We start from the raw sequence: 19627 nt of genomic DNA, 5'->3' as shown, positions 1-19627 counted from the left end.
AGTCCCCTGGCGCAGTTAGAGAGTGTGACTTCTATCAGCATGTTCTCTGGTCCTGTCACGGCCTGGGAGAAGGGCCCTCCTGTCAGGGAGCTGTAGAGCAGGATAAGGTCCCCCTGGAGCCTCCTCCAGGATAAACACCCCCAGCCCCCTCAGCTGCTCCTCATGGGACCTGTGCTCCAGACCCTTCTCTAGGTACATCCCAGCATTTCAATGTCCTTCCTGAACTGAGGGGCCCAGAACTGGACACAGCACTCAAAATACGGCCTCACCAGTGCCAAATGCCAGGCACAGTCACTGCCCTGATCCTGCTGGCCACACCGCTCCTGATACAGGCCAGAGAGAATGCTGCTGGCCTTCCTGGCCCCCTGCCAGCTCCTGTTTCATAATTGACCAAAAGCACAAGGAGAAGCAGCACAGCGGGGGCCGCAGCTGGGCACAGCTTGCCAGTAGTCATGGGTTTGAGTGCTGGGCACAGCGTCACTGCTCCACCACAGCAGGCACGCTCACACTCACCCCAGAAGGCACAGCTGGGACTGGGATCCCTCTGTGTCCCACTCCAGCCCGAGTAACTGGGAGCAACAGAACAGTGGGCAGTGAAAGGAAAAGGCAAATGTTCATGGCCCAGAAAAGCAGTAGTTTAGCTACCAGGCTGTTTACTTCTCATGTTTATTTCCTATTTTCACTTATTTACATGACTACTATCTGGCTTTACAGGATTTTTATTACACTAAATGTTTGTTCATCCCAGGATCATGAGGTGGTCTCTGCAGTCAGGAGGACAGTGCCTACCAGCAGCACAGCAATATTTGTGGTTAGTGCAGCTATGGATAAAAATAAAACCTGAATGCTACAGCCAGTAGAAATGGCTAATTTCTAATGTAAAAGTACTTTAGTGAAGTACTTTGTTTCACCTACAGCAAATACAAGTTTAATGCACAAGGCACTCAGGATTGTCCCATGTGGAATGAGGACAGTTGCGAGGTCCTTGATGAAGGCTGCATGGAGCTGAAGACTACAGGACATCTCTGGCCAGCCACGAGAGCACTGGGTGTGCAAAGTCAATAAGCTCAGTGGATGTTCATGTTTGGCTTTGTTCTTTTCTCTGTCAAAGGGTAGTCCCCCTTCCAGTCTCACTGAGCTTCTTTTTCATCCAGTGACTTTAGAAATTCCCCCTACTTTCTTCTGCTGGAAGGTAGAAGACTTTGTCCATTGCTGAAGCTGAACTGGTTTCTGTTCACAGCCTGTCCATTCTCTGTACACTTATGTTTTGTGGCAGTGGAGCTCAGGAGAAACAGGGTAGGATGGGTAAAGCAGGGAAGTGGGTCTGAACATAACCAGCCAGGAGGCCACTAGAGAAAGAATTCACTAGATGGGAGTTTTGCCTTCCAAGAAATTCTTCTACAGATCAGAAACCCAGTATCCATCTAACAGTTTTTGGGAATCCTGGGTGGTTCAATATCAGCAACAATGGCAGAGATGCTCCAGTGTTAGACTGATGTTGTAAACCACATTGATACTGTATTGCTGGTTTCTGCCCCAAATTCCACCTCATCCACACAGACAGGGGCAGCTTCTAGCCCTATCCCACTCCCTGATGAGCAGATGCTGTTGGCACTTGCCCTGCAAAGAGGCAGGAAGAGGCATTCACATGGTAGCACAGCATGTTATCCAGACAGCAGCTTTTCTGAAGAGAAGGTAGCAGGGCAGAGGTGGCCTGGAAGTTCCCACTTGGACTGTGCTAGTCCAAGCCTTGTATCTGATATAAAACAAGCAAGGGAATGACAGTAGCCATGAGTGAATACTGTGTTATCTTATTACCTGCCCCAGAACACTGGGGTGTTTGCATCCCTTCAAGGGACTCAATATATTCACTCCCCAGCCAGTCTGTGTATGTTCTCCTCTCTTCCACTGGCACAATCTCAAGAGTAGAATCCTTAAAAATCAGGTCTTTTCCCTGAAAAGCTGAAGAATCAAACATTTTGAATCCATTTCCATTGCTGTTATTTCCAAAGTAGACCTGAAAGTAATGAAAAATTCTCAGCATTTTGCAAGATGAAGTGCCATGTTCCTGTCATACAACACGAAAGATGACAGGAACCATTTTGTAGATGAAAAATTCATACACAATTGCAGAATCTCTCTCACGCATTTGCTTTCAGACGCTCCAGTAGATCACATACAGAATTCTGCCACTGGCAATTACAAGAACAGCATTTGTGATTTTGTGGTTTTAGCTACTATCTGAAAAAAGAGCTTTAGTTTTTTAAAAATTCTCCTGCCTCAATATTGTTATGCAATATAGGGTTTGGCTGCCCAGGAGTTACAGACATGACTGAAGCCTAGCATGGAGATATTGCTCAGTCTTGATTTAGAACTAATTAGCTTCAGAGTGGAGAAGAAGGACCTCGCTGTGGAAGCCAGGCACACTCTGCCTGCATGGCTTACCGTGTACCTGGCTGCAGCATAAACAAACCCAGCAAAGTCCTATTGCGTTCCAAGGAATATTCCAGAATGTGTTAGTATGTACTCTGTTTCTTGTACACCTCAAAGTAATGCAAAAATGGGGGAAAGCCGTGGGAAAACACCTTCAGCTGCAGGGAAATTACTCCTGCAATCAGTGGCTGGGCAAAAAGTTGAAATCCCTTGTGCGGCAGGGTGGTTTTACTGGGTGAGTTACATGGGTTGTACTGTACCTTCTCTGTCACACTCCCAACAGGGCTGTGCACTGTGCACATGCTGCCAGTGCCATGAGGCAGGATATGGCAGCATGGTCCCATTGTCTTTATCTTTAGACTGTGCAAGACTATATGTAACTCCCCCCAAAAATAAATGGATTATTAATACCTGGGCTCTGTCCAGTAGTCCGTATAGAGCAAAAACATTAACATCTGGATGAACCATAACAGCCTGAGCTGGCACCTGAGCCAGGTGACAATTGGCAAACTGGGTGACTTCAGCACGGGCACCATTTGGACACAGTAACTGGAAATCACTGGAATTCAACTTTTGGGCCCAACTAGCAGTGTTTTTACCTGAAAAAAAAAAAAAAGAAACTGGTCATTGTCAAGCAATGAATGCTTTAGAGCAAGAAAAAATAATTTAATGATAATAAAGAGACATGTAAAATTAAGTACCATCTGTGTTCTCAAACACTGTTGAGTGCTTCACAAAGGCCACATCCCCAGAATCCTCCACCAGGCACCTAAAAGAAGTCGAAGATATAAATGTTGCAATTCAAAGGATCTATCTACCCCTACCTTGTAGAAGACTACAATCTTCCATTTTTTCACCCAAATTCTACCCTTCTAAATACTTAAAACTTCCCATATCTCTCAATGAATTAAGCACCTTCTCTATTAAAAACAAAAAGGGACCCCCATACAAAGTTTGACTTTATGGGCACTATTATCACATGCACAATCTTAGAATTATGAGCAAGGCTCACACAGCCTGTAACAGCATTTGTTGCTCATTCATCTGGTGACTGGGAGCTGGCTCTGTTAATCCATGAAGTACAGCAGAGGATCTGGAGTTTGCCTGCAAGGCATGTACCCAGCAGAGCAGCTGGACTCTACTAAATAGATTTGCAAAAAGTAGTTGTTCAATCTAACACTTCATTATTTACCAGGCAGCTGCTGTTGAAGTCTCCTCCCCTGAAAGAAAAAGGTGGCTTTCTGCCAGCTACATGCACCATTACCTTCCAAGGTGAAGGTCAGGAAAAGGAAGTGCTCCTTCCATATCTAAGAGTTTCACAGTCATTGGGTATGGCCCCATCTGTACATGTACACTGTTGCACAAAATATTTGTTCCATTTTATATTATTTCCCCCCCTCTATTTTTAACATACTTTGTTTTGAAGAAGATTTGGTAATTGAATATTGGCCATAGCTGTTCATGCCGTACAGAAATCTACCTTCACCTAGCCACCAATGAATCAGAGTAGTGAAGACTGCAGGCTCCCTATCACGAGCCTGTCACTCTCTGCAGGGACTTGCAGCAGCCAGATCCTGGCTACTGTGTGCCTGCTTCCCTGCTAGAGCTCCCTATGGATGACCTGTCCATCCAGAGTGGTGACCCCCTGTCCCAATAGATTAAAGCAAGACTGGAGGCCAACAACAATCTATCTGGTCCTCACAAGGTGGGTGCTCTGTGCACAGACATATGGGTTGGGCTGTTGGCCACCTGGCTGTCTGCAAGGAAGCTGGCAAAGGCTGTGTGGTGAGCCAGTGTAATGCCTTATGCCATGCCTGCACTGGTGAGGACATCTGGGGACACACATCCCACCTCATTTATGGCACCTGCTGCAGCAACAATAAACTCTGTCTGCTGACTGGGATGGAAACAAGGTGCTCCTTGCATTTTGGCAGGCTGACACACTGAATCACAACCGTAGGTATCAGTTACCTGAAGGCTCCACTGTAGCTGTAATAACGTTCTTGGCTACTTGCACTGCATTTGTTGTTTCCACTCTCATCTCCAATACACAGCTGACAGAGCTTTGCTGGGTAATTTTTCTGCTCAGCTGAGGGCGCACAGCTGGCAGAGAAAAACTCACTCACAGCTGGGGAAAGACAAAAACAATATAAGGAGTGAAAAGTGTGGGCTCTTCACAAAAAAAGGCAGATATATCATGAAGTTATAACCAATGCAGGTTTCAGCAGAACACTAGAAATATGAGTTACAGCTACCTTACTGGAATTCACAAACTAGAACTTCTGAAATATTTTTAGAGCACATTCAGCTATGTAATCAAACCAAAGAGCTTCCTAGGTGATAGATAAGAAACAGGCAAGCAAAATTGGAATGTGGAGTTCTATGGTCACAGATCTGTTTCTTATTGTGCTACATTGCTTAATTACCTAATGCTGTTTGAAAATAAATGGAATAAAATCCTGGACAGGGGCACAGGGATGCATCATCAGTGCCCAGGATAATGGTGTATGCTGAGGGAACAGTCAGGGAACTGAAGGTTCTCCTCTGACATCTACGGCAAGCTCTGAGCTCCCAGTGTTAAAAGGACATGGACAGTCTAGAGCTAATACAGTGGAAGGACAGTAGGATGCTCAGAGGGCTGAAGCACTACTTGCACTTACCAGGCTGAGAGCTGGATTTGGTCAGCCTGGAGACAAGACAGCTAACAGTGTATTGTTATCCTAATCTACATAGTGGGTTTTTCAGGAAGACAGAGCCAGATCCTTTTCAGGGATGCAGGGCAAAAGGATGAGAAGCAACAGAGCAAAGTTATGAGAAGGAAAACTCTGATTAGATAGAGGAAAAGAAATCCTTTGTACCAAGGATGGTCACGTAGTGGGACAGGGTCCAGAGAGGTTCTGTGTAATCTCTGCCCTAGGAGTTACTCAGAATCTGCCTGGACACAGCCCTGAGCAATATAACTACCAGACCTTTAAGTAGTTGCTTGGAATAGATGACCTCAAACTGTCCCTTCTAACCTAAATTAGCCAATTATTTTGTGATAAAGGAAAGGAATACTTTAATGTTAGCTATAACATTCTCAGACCCCTCCATTAGACCACACTGGTGGCAAACTTAAAATTTAAAATCATTATATTAAAAACACAGTATCCCTTCACAAACAGATATTATTAATAAAGAGCTATGAAATATCAAAAACACTTCCCTAATTAAAGTTTATCACTAGACTATCTTTTTGATATGTAATACTGTTGTCTTACCTTGAGGAATATTACAGTCTCTGTTCTTAATAATCCCCCTCTTAATCAATATGCCAATGGGAATATTCCATCCAGCATTTCTCCCCAGTCCTGTGTGGCAGGACTTCTTCCCTCTCAGGTCACTGATGGTGAATGCGTTGGACAGATTTCGTTTCACTAACACCACAGCATAGTATGCATTTCTGCTGTCATTAGCTTGTAAAAAAACAAACAAACAAACAAACAAAAAAAAAAAACCCACCAAAACACATTAGAGCTTCTCTTAAGCATTCCCACAGCTCAGTGATCATCTATGCATAGATCCATTACACTTATACAGTGGCAACTTCAATTGCACCAACAATCTGCTAGTCAGGCAGCATGGAGGTACATGGAATTACTCTGTACTTCTACTGCCTCACAGTGCTGCATTCACCTCTGGTCTGTAAGCTGGTACTGCTACATGCCTGAGATGAATTTTCTACAGACAAGATGGTGAAAGTGCTCTTGTTCCCACCAGCTCTTATAAATACATCCCTCTGAAAAACAATGTTTGGGGCATAAGTAACTCCACAAATCTCTTCAAGAAGTTATTTTTATGTGAAAACTTCAGACCTGCATTAAAACTTCTGAGTTTGGTGGCAAATTTATACTTAATGACACTATGGACACAAGCCCTCTTCGAATCAGTGATTCTGAAGCAGCCACATTGACAGGAAGAATTTGCTTCTAACTAGAATTTACTGTGCAATTTCTGTATTTTTTCTTCTCTTAAAAATACTTTGCCTTGGTGAATACTAAGTTTTTCCACTGAAAATATTTTTTTTTCAGAGTTCAAAAAACAAATGAAGAGGTAAAGGAATAAAAAAACAAATTAAGAGATAATAGATTCAAAAAACAAATGAAGAGGTAAAAGACTCAAAATTGCCAGAGTCAACCTGGTGCTGCAACAGGACAGATGAAAGTAGCCTTACTGTAGAAGCTCATCTCATATCCTCCCCTATCCATGATGTGAGGGTAATAATTCGTATTTCCTTTGAAAACAACTTTCCCAGTTGAGCTAGGAGCAAAGGACTGTGCTTTTAAAGTCAATATTTGTGTTTCTGGATCTTCTTACCAGAGTAACTTTCTCCAGCAGCTGGTACAAGGCCATATGTCTTCCCAGCTGTGTAAATATCAGCTCCACCCAGAACTACAGCATCACTTTCCTTTTTCTGAAAAATAAAATATAGGATATCTGTGAAAAAACCCAGCACCTACTTTCCCTGTTACAATGACAACACCTTTATGGTCACACCTGTGGCACTTTGAAGGGCGAGGCTTACAGCAAAAGAGCATCACACTGCTAAAGAATCATCTCCTTGAAATCCAGTGTTCCTACTTGTCAAAGTGAATGCGCATATCTAACCCCACCCACCAGCAGAGAGCAGCTTCTGTTCATCTGGTGTATAGCACAAGGATTGTAGCAGCCTACCTGGATCAGCTCCATGCACTTTTCCTTTGTCTCAGCTGAAATACACTGAATTGCTGGCTTCAAATTCTTTTTTCTAAAGGCAACGGCCATTTCACCACATTTCCAAATCTCCTCAGTGGATACAACACACCAGTTCAGGCTTTCTGGTACTGCTGCACAAAATTGAAAAGCAAATGCTACATTCACTTTGCAATAGACAGCAAGGATTCACACTGCCCACTCTAACATGTGTCCCATAGATGATACTGAAAATATTTGTTTCTGTGTTGCTCCCCATCCTTCCAGCTCAGACTTACACCTGACCAGGAACCAGGGTGCTCCCTGGTAAGCAGTTATGTCCACAAACCTCCCCCTAGCAAAGGAACAACAGTTCCTACAATTACTGACCATTAAACCCAGCTATAATATGTTAGTTGAGTACAGCAAAAAGCCACCCTGAACACAAGCTTCCTCACATCTGACAGTCACAGAGCAATGCCCAGAAGAGACAGATCAGGAAGGTGAGGGGCTTTGCCACAGCACAGATCACATCTGGGAGGCTCAGTTGCAAGGATTTTTAAGCTTCTTAAGGCAAAGATTATTGCAACTTGTGTTTCTGACTTTCCAGAATGCATATCAAGTAATTTCTACTTTCTTCTGATAGTGGGAAAGGCCATAGTGCTTCAATAAAGATCAGCTGGGGGTTTCCTTCAGCTTAGGGAAGAAATCCTCTGCTAGGAATCCATTCATCCATTTTTATAGGCTATCTGGGGATTTGTGCAGCAGCACATTATCTCCCCTTGTCAGCAGGTAAGAAATTAAGTACCAGGCAGTAGTAGCAGCTTACCATATTAATGCCTTTCATACACCAAGAAAGGGTAGAAAATGCCTGCATCTTATAACAAAGTTGGCCAATTTGCACAGGGAAATGTTCTGCAATGCCGTATTGTTTCTAGGTTGAAAAGTGACCTTTGCCCATGCTCAAAGATCAGACTGGCACCTTGCTGTAACACTCCAAGAATGAGAAGAAAATAAAGCAGAATCAAGATGATCTGTGTTATTAGCTACCTTTTTTCTTGCTTATAAAGTTGAATCTACACACAACTTACTGTTGGGGTTGCAGTTCAGGGCTTGCATGGCACGAAGATACTCATCACCCAGCCATGCCTGGTAATTCTGAGCTGTGATTGCAACAAGCTCTGTGGTGGCATCTCGGAACAGAAGATTTTGGGCACCGTAGACTGCAGAATCAAACATCTGAAACTTGGCACCCAACCCATTAAATCTTTGCTGTAATGTTAAAGAACAAAGAAGCACCTGTCACACATTGCTCTATCTGGGATGTGTGACATTCCATACCCCTTCAAACCCTGCAGAGCCAAAGGTGCTCAGATATCCTGCTTTCAGTTTGGTTAGAGAGCGGGGGAAACCCCCCTAAAACACAAAGGGGCAATGAAGAAACAGCCTCCTACTTGTCCCTGGTTTAGGAGCTGGAAGAGAATTGTCCCGTCTGTGTCAGGCCGCACAACCACGGCCCGGGCAGGGACTCGGGCCAGGTGGCAGCTTCTCCACTCTGTCACATCAGCTCTTCTGCCATCACGACACAGCAGCTGGAAGTCCTGGGAGCGCAGCCGCTGGGCCCAGGAAGAAAGGCTTCTCCCTGAAATCAGACAGGATGTGCTTAAGGAACAGACATCACGTGGGGCTGATGCTCCTGGCTCCAAGATTGCTTTAAGCCTCACTTGCACATGTGGAGCAGAACACATCTCCAGAGCATCTCTGAACTATTCCTGACTGCACAGCATACCCTGTGCATCTTTGTGGTCCTTCAGTCCTGTAATATTTGTGAGACTGCACTGCGCTGTACTGGGGTCTGCAGCAGTATCAAGAGCATCCCTTTAGAGTTTATGATCACGTACAGCACTTCTTTGGGTTTTTTTTTTTCCCCTGGGTCACACAGATCCATGATATTAAAACAATATTATGCTCAAGGTAGTTTTTACATAGTGCCAGGAAGGGAAGGTTAACTCAGTCCTAGTCTCCACTAAATCCCTTGGCAGGCTGGAGCAATGTAACAGCTCAGGTATATATAAAAAGAGTTTTCTGCTGTTGAAGGTCTCTTTCCAGAAGCAGCTTAAGATTCTACCTTTCACCTTATACTGAAACTATCAAGCATTCAAAAAAATCTCTACCTCCTGTGGCACACCTCAGAGGTTACATCTGTTTTCACTATTACAGCACTTTTTTGCCAATTCCTCAATACAAAATACATCAAAGATTTGATATTATACTGTCATTGCAAACACTATATTTCAGACCTTGCGGCCATTATTCAACAAACTTCAGAATTACTCACCATCTGTATATTCAGGCACTGTGCTGTGCTTCACAAAAGCAACCTGTCCAGCATTTTCAGCCAAACACCTAATAAATAAAAATCCAACCACAAAGATGCATTACAAAAGCCCTGTGCTCTGGCCACCACCGGCTGACAGCCCAAGGGCTCTGTGCTCCATTCCATCAGCCACAAACACTGACCTATTTCCTTTTGCTGAGAGTTTTGCTCAAGGCAGAGACTAGTGGCTGTTAGAGCATGAAGTAAACTATCATTGTCATTTGGTGAATATGAACAACATGTTCAGTGCTGCCTGGGACAAACACCATGACCTTCTTCATCCAGGACAGTTCTGTGTCTAAGGCAGTCACACAATACTTTGGGGAATACGCAGGGAGGAGCAAATGTTTCTCATAAGCAAATTGTGCCCTTGTTAATGCTATGACTCGGGGCCTGGGAGCTGCAACACAGCACACAGACAGGAAGGAGGAAAATAAAGACTGGTGTGCAAAAATGGAGGGCAGAGCAACTCGATGATTCAGAGCAACTGAGGTGGGATAACTGAAATGGCCAAGTAGGGCACCACTTCAGCTCTCAGGCTCCAAAGATCATCAGGTTTTACTGGTAAAGATAAGTCAGTAAAGCTTGCTGAAACACTCAGATTGTGTCAACAGCTGCTGGCCAAAGCAAATAGCAGTGGGCTTTCCCTGCTCAGTATATGTGCTAAATATCCATTTGGTTTTAATACTCAGGTATGAATACCAGAAATAGTGGGTTTAGAATTACTTTTGATCAGTAAGGTTAAAACCATGGCTATCCTAACAAAACTATAGGTTTTCTAACAAGATCAGCGAGAAGCTCTGTAGCTTCAGTTTACTGTCAGAGAGGCCTGAACATGATGACTACGGAAAGGGTACAGCAATAAAAAATTGACAGACACGATTTTTACCTGAAAGCACCACTGTAGTCATAGTATTGCTCTTGGGAATTTCGTTCACATTTGTTCTGTCCTTCTGAGTCCCCTTTGCAGAGCTGACAGAGGGATTTGGGATAGTTCACACCATTTGCTCCAGGAACGCAACTTGCATTGAAATAGTCACTTACAGCTAAATGTAAAATTAGAATGAGGTATTTTTAGCAATGAATAAACAAGATCAATTTCATTTTAACACATCCACACACATCTCTAAAAAGACCCAGAGGCACAAGTTATTTTCTTCTTAAAAGATAATTTCCAAGTTTAAAAAAACCAAAACCCTGCAGTCTTCATCAGACCTACTTTAGGATCATACAAGCAGCATCAAAGTCAAAGAACAAAACAGCAGCTGAGTCACACATTTCTATACACACACACAGAGGTCCCAAGACCATTGGGAGAGCATTGCTGAAGAGATCTTTGCCCTGTAACTCTTGCCTGCTGGAAGGTCACATCCCATTGCTGCCAGGTGCCCCGTGGCAGTGAGGTAACCCACGGGCACATCCCAGCCTGCGGTCCTGTTGATGCCGGTGTGACAGGAGCGCACACCCTTCAGGCTGTTGATGGTGATGTTGGAGCTCCTCTTTACCACAGCCACAGCATAATAGGAAGTTCCAATCTCTGCAGCACAGGAAGAAAGAGAAGCAACCTAAGTAGCCCCAAAGCAGCATTACAGTGACATGCACTGATTTTTGGGCTCTTGTGCCTGGCCCACCCATAAGGAAGTCACTGTGTTCACATCCTTGCTGAGAACCTGCTGACTGTGAATCTGTAGTTTTTTCAGTGTGAATTGTCTTAGACAATTAACAGACACAATTAGTCCACAGGCAATCTGCTCTAACTTTGGAAGTCACTCTGCTTTGAAAGTGAGGTTCCTTTAAGGAAGAAGTTTTCTATGACTGTAAATATATTTGGATTGAATTTAAACCAATAGAATTTACTCCCCAGTGATCTTAATTTTGTTACAGCAGAGTCAACTGATGTCTCTGGAACATCACAGCTGATTTCATTCTTTGTTTTACAGTTTAATATAACTCAGAGTCAAGAGCTGAGGGTTTGAAGTGATCATAAGATCATTCAATCTGACTGTATTTAGATCAGAAATAATTTAATTTCTTCCACTTTTCTCTGATTTGAGCTCATAGTCTGAATAATGGACATAGTCAGCCTCTGGATCCTGAGGCCCATTTGGTTTTGAGAAGCCAAAGTACAAGTCCCTCACCAGAGTTGTGATGTGTTTAATGGGGTGAGGGGCTGCTGCAGATGACCCAAGAGCTTATGGACTGACCCCAACAGCCACTTCTGAGGATGCCTTTGGCCAGGTAACACTAAGACTCAGCTACAAAACAAATCCAGCTCCATCTCACAACAGAGTGATGGGACAGCACTGCCAGCTAACAGCTTCCAGAGCTCTCCCTTCCTTTACATCTTAAAGTTAGGGGGGTGCATCATCCAGCTCTGAACTACACAAATGTGTTGATACTGACCCCTTAGTCAGGATGACAAGTCACCACTGAATTATTGTCTCTGCCTTGAAAGGAACTCAAAGCTTAAGGTCACCCAGACAAGAAGCAGAATCTAGTACTTCCTTTCTTCCAGCAGGTAATCATACATTAGCAAAAATAAAATCTAATTATTCTAACATATAGGACTGAGATATAAACCCAGTGATTGATGCTTAACAATTCATTAATTTTAAAAGTATGGAATAGAAAACACAAAGCAGAGAGACAAAAAAACCCAAAACAAAACAAAGCAAAACAAACAAAACAAAACAAACAAACAAAAAAAAAAACCCAACAAGCTTCTCTGACCCAAATGCTTCAGGACAGATTTGGCCACGGCCCTGTGTCTCCTGTTTCCCCAGTCTGTTACAGGCAGGAGAAACCAAGAGGGAACCTGACCACTACCCACTGTTTAGAGTCTTCAAGAAGACTCAAAATAAAATGCAAACAGTAAATACAAGCTTTTTCTTAATCTAAAAGGTATTTAGTCAGAATATACCTTGATTATATACTTCCCCAACCACAGGTTTCAGACCATGCTCCCTTCCAGCCTGGAAAATCAAACGGCCATCCAGGGTCACTGCATCTGCCAAGTCATCCTGTGCAGACACAAGGGACACGCGTTAAAGCTTAATTATCAGTAGTTATCAACAACCAGAGTACCCATGCATTTAGAAGAGGCCCTTAATTAATATGCATTTGTATTTTCTTTTTTCCAGTCATTTTAAGGGCACACGAATTTCTGAACAACTCTTACCAAGAGGGATTTTGGACCTTCAAAACTGCCTTCCTGCAGAAGCAATGCAGAAACCAGCCCTGCACAATGATGGTTTCTCTAGTCTTAATAATTCAAAGGAACCTTAGAAATGGATGCTGCAGCTCTCTGCAGGATCTTAAAGCCCAGCAATTTGAAATTTCTTTCACCTCTATAGCTAGCGCTCCAAACCTTAAAGATTTAAATAAACTAGACACATTTTTAGATCATACACAGATAGTTCAAAGTAATATCTTTTGGGGCTACAAATGCCAAAGCACACTCCAAAGCACCCTTAGAGCTTGCTGGCTTGTAGCTCAGTAAGGCCAGACATGCATTTTGTGAGTGGGGGAGCAGGTGGCAATGAGAAGGAGGGAAGTATCTAAAAAGATTGTTCAAATTGGAAGAATACAAATCTGAGGCATCTGCCTTGGGGAAGGGGTCCAACACCACCACATATTTTCTGCTGACTGTAACACCACACTTGCTGGGATCCTGCTACAGCTGCAGGATTGCTCTGGATAGCACAGGATAGGGATTCCCCCAGCAGCAAGGCCAGGAGAACTGCTGTACACACCCCTGGCTGCAGAACCAGCTCCCACTGTGTACTGAACCTATGGGAGCCAGAAGAGGGCATTTCACACAGAGACAAGATACTGCTGAGAAAATGATCAGTAGTGTGACATTTTGCATTTCTAAGCTGATTCCAAGCTTCTTATCAGTTTGCTTAACCTCTGTTTTGGCCCTGGAGGGGTCATTTCGTTTCTCCATCCCTTAGGAGCTTGCAGAGCAGTAGTCAGGGCAGGGGTGAGACTGCCTAGCACACCACAGCAACTTCCCACAGGCTGAACCACATAATGAGCTTAAACATTTTTTGAGGGATTGTATGAGAGCACAGGTAATATGTTGATGTTGAAATCTAAATCAGATTTGAAGCTGCCATGTAATTTGAAATCTTTTACTTGTTTGGCTTGAAGGAGAAAAAATATTATATTCATTAATTAGCTGAAACAACAGATATCCTGAGTGTTGCTGCTCATGAATGAGAACTGAACAAATCCAAGAGAACCTGAAGCAGATTTGGGGTTGGGAGATATTTGCATCTTAAAGAACAGACACAATCTTTCAGAATAACCAGATGTGATATTCCACTGGTGAGGGTCAGAGCACAGGACAGTGCAGGAATCAAACACAACCTGTGGTTTAGGAGGGACACCTGTCAGGAGAGGAGGTGACAGTTAGAAGGCTCTTACCTTCAAGGAAAAAAAAAAAAGGGGGTTCTAGAATTGGTGGTGAACTAAATGTAAAGCAGATAAAATGGAAAACACTGCCATAGAAACCACGAGAAATGTTATAGGGCCATATTTTTACAGGAAATAGCACTTTTCTGACTGAAAAATTGCACCTTTGAGCTCTGTTTAGACACAGAGCCTCTGATAAATAGCTTTTGTGAAAATAGCACAAGACATGCTGGGGTTAGCTCCCATAAAAATGTGTATGATCATGGCTTAAGGCCATGAGAAAACCCTTTGCAGTAGGGGTGGGTAAAAAATCACCCCCAGAATCCTCCAGTTCCAGTATGCTGACCATTTGAGAAAGTTCTCTGCTTCCCTTGTTATCATTGGTTCCTTTTTGCTGTAATAATTTTAATATTCCTGATCACCCTTCTTTATTGGACCCCCTCCCTAAACTCCACCCTAATTCCTCCCCTCCTCCAAGTTTATAAATATCCCTGACATGCCCTAATGCTTGCTTTTGCCATGGCCCTCGTACTTAGAACTAGTCTCCCTGTACCATCTTTCCTGGTTCATTCACTACAAACTGTTCTGCTTGCTGTTTGTTATTTTCTAGTATTAAAGCTTTTTATTTCCCAAACAACTGGGTCAGATTTTCTTTCTTTATAAAATCACCGAGTTCAGTGAAGCCTCTGGCCCTGATAGCTGGACTAGGATCGGCTGGAGGCTTCAAAGACATAAAAGGTCTACTGTTGTATTTAACATGAGTTAGCTTTCAGGCCACAGATCTCTCCTTTAAATAAGTCACAAATAATGCTGATGTGACATAGCAGTGTGGGCATTTTTTTTTTCCAGTAAGCATTTGCCAATAAATTTAACAGAAGCGTGGAACTCACCTACGATTTTTTAGTAAGTATACGTATGATGGAAATGCTCTCTTCATTATTTTCAGAGGAAGTTTATTTCTGTGTGTCACAACATTTGAGAATGACCTGCTGAAAAATCAGCTCTGGTCACATTAAATATTGCCAGGTTCCCTGGTTAAATATTCAAGTATTACTTAATTTTTACACACCTTCAATCAAAAAGGCTTTTTCCCTTATCCATGTTCTAACACATTCACAGGTCTAAGTCCAAGTTATGCAGTCTTACAAAACAGCATCTGCCTCTTCAGCCACTGTCCTGCTCCCTTCTTGGCTTCAAAGATCAGAGTTCAGTGCAGATGCCAACTCAGGGATTCCACACAGTCCTACACACAGTAGGCCTGCTTGAATATTCAGTAGATTATTAGCACAAGGGGCAAAAAAATAAGAGATTTAAAGGACAAAGTATTGTCTGAAGCCTTACAGTGAAAATTCATTTTATCAGAAAGCAACTTACTCATGCTGTCTACCTGCCTGCTATTTCCAATGGCTTGCAAATGCAATTCTGTGAGCTCTGTATTTCAGAAGCAGATACTCATCAGCCCTTTATATAATCTGCTTTGCAGAGTGTAACAGGTCCCTCTGTGCAATGCAGCAACTAGCCAAGTGGTTTGGGGAAGATCTGGCATTAGAATGTCCTGTCTAATCCCAAAGATCCACATCTCTACTAGTATCTGCTCTGAGCATTCTTCAGTAGTCTCGACACCCTTGCTCAAGAACAGTATTTATCAAGAGGCAATGAGGTAGTCTTAGGAGTCAGACAATCGTTCTGCTTCACTGACAAAAATTATAAGACATCACTTTTTAAAATGTTTTTTCTAGTCACACAATCATCTACTTCATCTCCCTTCAAACTATTCTTTCAGATCTCTGTTCCTTGCTCTGCAGCTCTTGTCCTTGACAGGCTGCATCTCCACAAAAACCTGATTCTTGGGCATATCTACAAAGAATATTCTTTACTAGCACAGCCAGCCTTCCCTTCCCCCACACTCTGCCAGTGATTGCCTGACAACCATGATTACCTGCCTCCACACTTCTTCCAACATCCACTTTTTACCTCCTATCCCCTCCAAAGGAGGGAATTATTTTGCATAGATCATTTTGTCAATTCACACATTCACAGTCTTTAAAACTTTCCCCAGAGGCATGCTCCTTTTGGGAGGTGAGCACACTCTGGGCAGCTAAATTAATACAGAGGTTTGCCCTTTGCTCACCCCACTTGCTGCTTTGCCTCTCTCTTGTATTCAGTATTGGGAGATTTGATTTGATTACACTCAGCTCATGTGTTTATAAAGCAATTTCCATAACAGGACCCTGAAATGGGAGTCTGAGCCAGAGTTTATCAAAATACAATCTACTTAGAGGCCAAGCAACACAGATTTAACTACTGTCTTCATCTTGTAGCTCCATCCTTTCTTAAATATCTGCTAAATAAATCTGACACAGCTCCCAATTTGGGAGGAAATATTTAAGACCTTAGCTGTGTTCCTAATGACTGGCCATATGTGAGCAGCCAAACAAATGACATGGGGCCATTCCGACATTCAAATTCATATGTATACTTCTGTGCCTTTTTAAAAAAAGATATGCCTTGATTTGTCAGAACCATGAATGTCAGGAAGTAGAGGGTCAGCTGCCTGGATGGCCAGACACTCACTACAGAACTATGCACCTTGCCAGGAGATTATTATTAGTTACTTGGAGAAATCAAACTAATGACATTGGTGTCACTCACAGCTCACCTTAATCATCTGGGTACAGTTAGCAGCTGACCCCCCTGCTGTACACTCCAGAGGGGGAAGGATTCCAGCCTCACTAAAGGCCTTGCTCATGCCATTACACTTGGCAAGTTCTTGTTCAGACACCGTGCACCACCGGACACGCTCCAGGCTGAGAGCTGCAAACACAACACCAAGGGAAAATATTACAAAAAACATCAGAGCTTTTGTAACAGAGACATTTAGAGTGACAGAGACATTACACAGCTCCATTTAAAGACAAACTTTCATTCTGCTTCTCCCCTCAAACAGAAAAAAATCAGGGCTTACTTCACTGTGAGTCCTTAGAGAAAACTCCCACTTTCGTTCCAATTAACATGAATACTGAAGTTTTTTTTGGACTGACCACAAGATCAGACTCAGATACTGAAATCCAATGGCATTTGTTTCTGACATCAGAAATACGGGCACCATGGAATAGATCAGGGCTTCCAGACTGTTTTAAACACCTTGCAGAATACACCATGTTAATCAAGTTAAAAGCACTTGTAATTATTATTTAAAATGATATGCTACAAGACCAAAGAGACTGTCCAAAGACAACCCTTGTCTCGAGTATTGCTTGATAGTATATGGAGTCCTGTGCCAGCCCTTATTGGTCTTAATTAAAAAAGCAACCTTAAGTGCTCAAAAGCCTTGCCACTAGGCTTATTTAAAAAGTAAACTTGGCCCTTCAAAACAGTCTTTCATAAGAGATCGTAACCACAGTCAGGAAAAGGGGAGGGCAGAGCCATGAATGAAGAGACTCAAGTTGAGTAGTGGAGATTTCCATTAATTAGCAAAGAAAGGTGCCTTTCAGTGGCCCAAAACATGACCCTAAGTGCCAAAGCTACAAACACTTGGTTGCTTTTGTAGGGAGCTGTCATCGTGCACAGACAGTGTGGTAAAATGGAAACGCAAGCGTGGGTTACGCTGACAAACAGGCACGGTCATTTTCGTAAGCAGGGACACAACATTCCACTGCTTGTCTACAATTTCCATTTTTAAGCTGGAGTCTGTTGTAAACCATTTATCATGTGGTTTTCTAATACCTCTAACGGCCCCCTGCTTCCCCCCCAGTGCCATGCAGCAGAGATGCCACATCTCACTGCGCAAGTTAAAAATGACTCCACTAGTGCCTGACAGTGCTCCATGCACACCTACTGACTTAGTGGCTGCAGACTAAACAAGACTGTTGATGCCAAAAGATCCAATACAGAAACAGTGGGTTTGACTTGCTGTTCCTTTGCGACACAGCCAACTCTACTGCTGTCAACAAATACTAAGTCAGACTTGGAAAGCTTACAGGAAGTTTTCAAGACAGCATATGCTGGTAGAGGGAGAAACAACTGTTCACCTCTGAGTTGCAGGAATTCTGAGAACCAAGAGGGTTGGGAGAAAGGCACAACAGGTCATAGTAAAAATACACCTCACAGAAACTTAATGTTTGTACTACCTCATCTGTCAGGGTGAGATTGCACCATTAATTCCTTGGGACAGGAAGAAAATCTTGGTTTTCATTTTGGGGTATTCTTCTTATGAACATAAGCAAATAGAAATTAAACTGAGGAGTCAGCATCTCAGTGTGTTTGTATGTTAAGTGCCATTTTTCAGCATCAGCATTCTGATTTTACATATAGACACACAGGGGGTAGAGCATGAACTGTATGAAAAAGTCATTAGCTATACATTTGAGACATAAAGATCATTTAGCTTGATATTTCAGCCAAAGTACTGAAGCAGCATGAATCTGTTGGTTTTCTTCCTCACTCATCAAAACCAATTCTTTATTGGTCTGTTTCCAAACTGCTGAATTTTGGTTAGAGGAAAATCACATCTGGGCAATACCCTGCCTCCTTCCTTACAAGTTAGCCCATCTGAAATGTGCTTGATCAGACACGGCCTGCAGTTAGCCTCTCCTCCCACTGTCAAGGAAAACCAGCTTAAAACATAAAATCAATGTCTGAACCCAAGTTTATTCTCAATTTTGGCCCTTCTGTATATCAGATGTATATAAAGCTTGAAATGGCAAAAGTTGGCAACTTACATTTGAAATATGCTCAGAGTCCTAACACACCCATAACTATCACTGCCAAATATCCCAATAACTCCTCAAAGTAATGGTACTACATTGTGTAACATCTTATCAAATGCCTATGTATACAGCTGCTACTACTACAGTATCAAGGGTTTTCAACAGAAAACAATAGGGGAAGAAAAGAAAAATAATTAACTAGGACCATTTCTTTTCTGAAGAACTGAAGAGTGGTTCAGAAACAGCACCTACACCTCTGGTGAAATTAAAAGCACTCACCAATACAATTTGTGAGTGACAGGAGAAAGCCAACATGTTGCACAGAGCACCAGGAATGATTAAAGCAATTAATTTAATTTTTACAAAGTGTCATAGAACTGCTCATTGCTGCGAAAAATGGACACCACTGAACCAGAAATTGATTCAGTGCTGAGGAAATACAACATTTGACACCAGTGAGTCAAGATACATACATGGTGTTCAATACAGCCTTTTCTACTGCTTTTCCATTGCTTCCTTCTCTTTATTTTCCCAGCCATATGAAATTGGCTCTGAAGTGGTTCAAGTTTCCTTTTTCCTTTCCTTCCTCTCTCACACAGTTCCCAAGGCACAGTCAAAGCATTTGGAGGACACTTACCAGCATGAAAGCAGAGAAGACAGAAAACATTCCTGGAGCTCTTCATGGTGAAAATTTTGGGATCTGTGATTTTTTTTCAGCCTTCAGAACTCACAGAGATCAAGGCTCCTGCAAGAGTGCTCTCTCCAGCCTGGACTCAGGTGAAAATCAGCTGCATTCAATTGCCGATGCACTTTGTCCAACAATATAAATACACCCTGCTTACCTCGGCACAGCTCACCTCACAGTGACTACTGGAAAAGAAAGCATGTCTCTCTTCACACTGCCTCTACACTAGGAAAAAAACATCAGACCTGGAAATTGCAAAATATCTGAGGCACCAATGAGGTTGCTACTGCCTTGGCA

At 42.8% G+C, this 19627-nt stretch overlaps 1 protein-coding gene across 2 annotated transcripts; it reads right to left on the bottom strand.

The window, feature by feature from the left end:
• Positions 1 to 750: 750 nt before the first annotated feature.
• MELTF (melanotransferrin) lies at positions 751 to 19328 on the bottom strand. Of its 2 annotated transcripts, XM_062499116.1 has the most exons (16): positions 19283 to 19328; positions 16596 to 16750; positions 12441 to 12540; positions 10875 to 11057; positions 10410 to 10566; positions 9482 to 9549; positions 8598 to 8785; positions 8235 to 8415; positions 7147 to 7298; positions 6790 to 6886; positions 5694 to 5888; positions 4405 to 4561; positions 3135 to 3202; positions 2845 to 3032; positions 1819 to 2017; positions 751 to 821 (listed from the first exon to the last, which is right to left on the bottom strand). In XM_062499116.1, the coding sequence occupies exons 1-16, from the start codon at positions 19326 to 19328 to the stop codon at positions 751 to 753; spliced, it is 2205 nt and encodes a 734-aa protein (XP_062355100.1). The 2 variants fall into 2 exon arrangements, with proteins under 2 accessions (XP_062355100.1, XP_062355099.1); XM_062499115.1 differs by lacking the exon at positions 751 to 821 and having other exon boundaries at positions 1210 to 2017.
• Between the last annotated feature and the right edge of the window lie 299 nt (positions 19329 to 19627).

Source organism: Cinclus cinclus, chromosome 10, assembly GCF_963662255.1.
Source record: "Cinclus cinclus chromosome 10, bCinCin1.1, whole genome shotgun sequence".
Lineage (NCBI taxonomy): Eukaryota > Metazoa > Chordata > Aves > Passeriformes > Cinclidae > Cinclus > Cinclus cinclus.
Note: the sequence above shows the minus strand (reverse complement) of the source record. Positions and strands in the feature narration are given on the sequence as shown.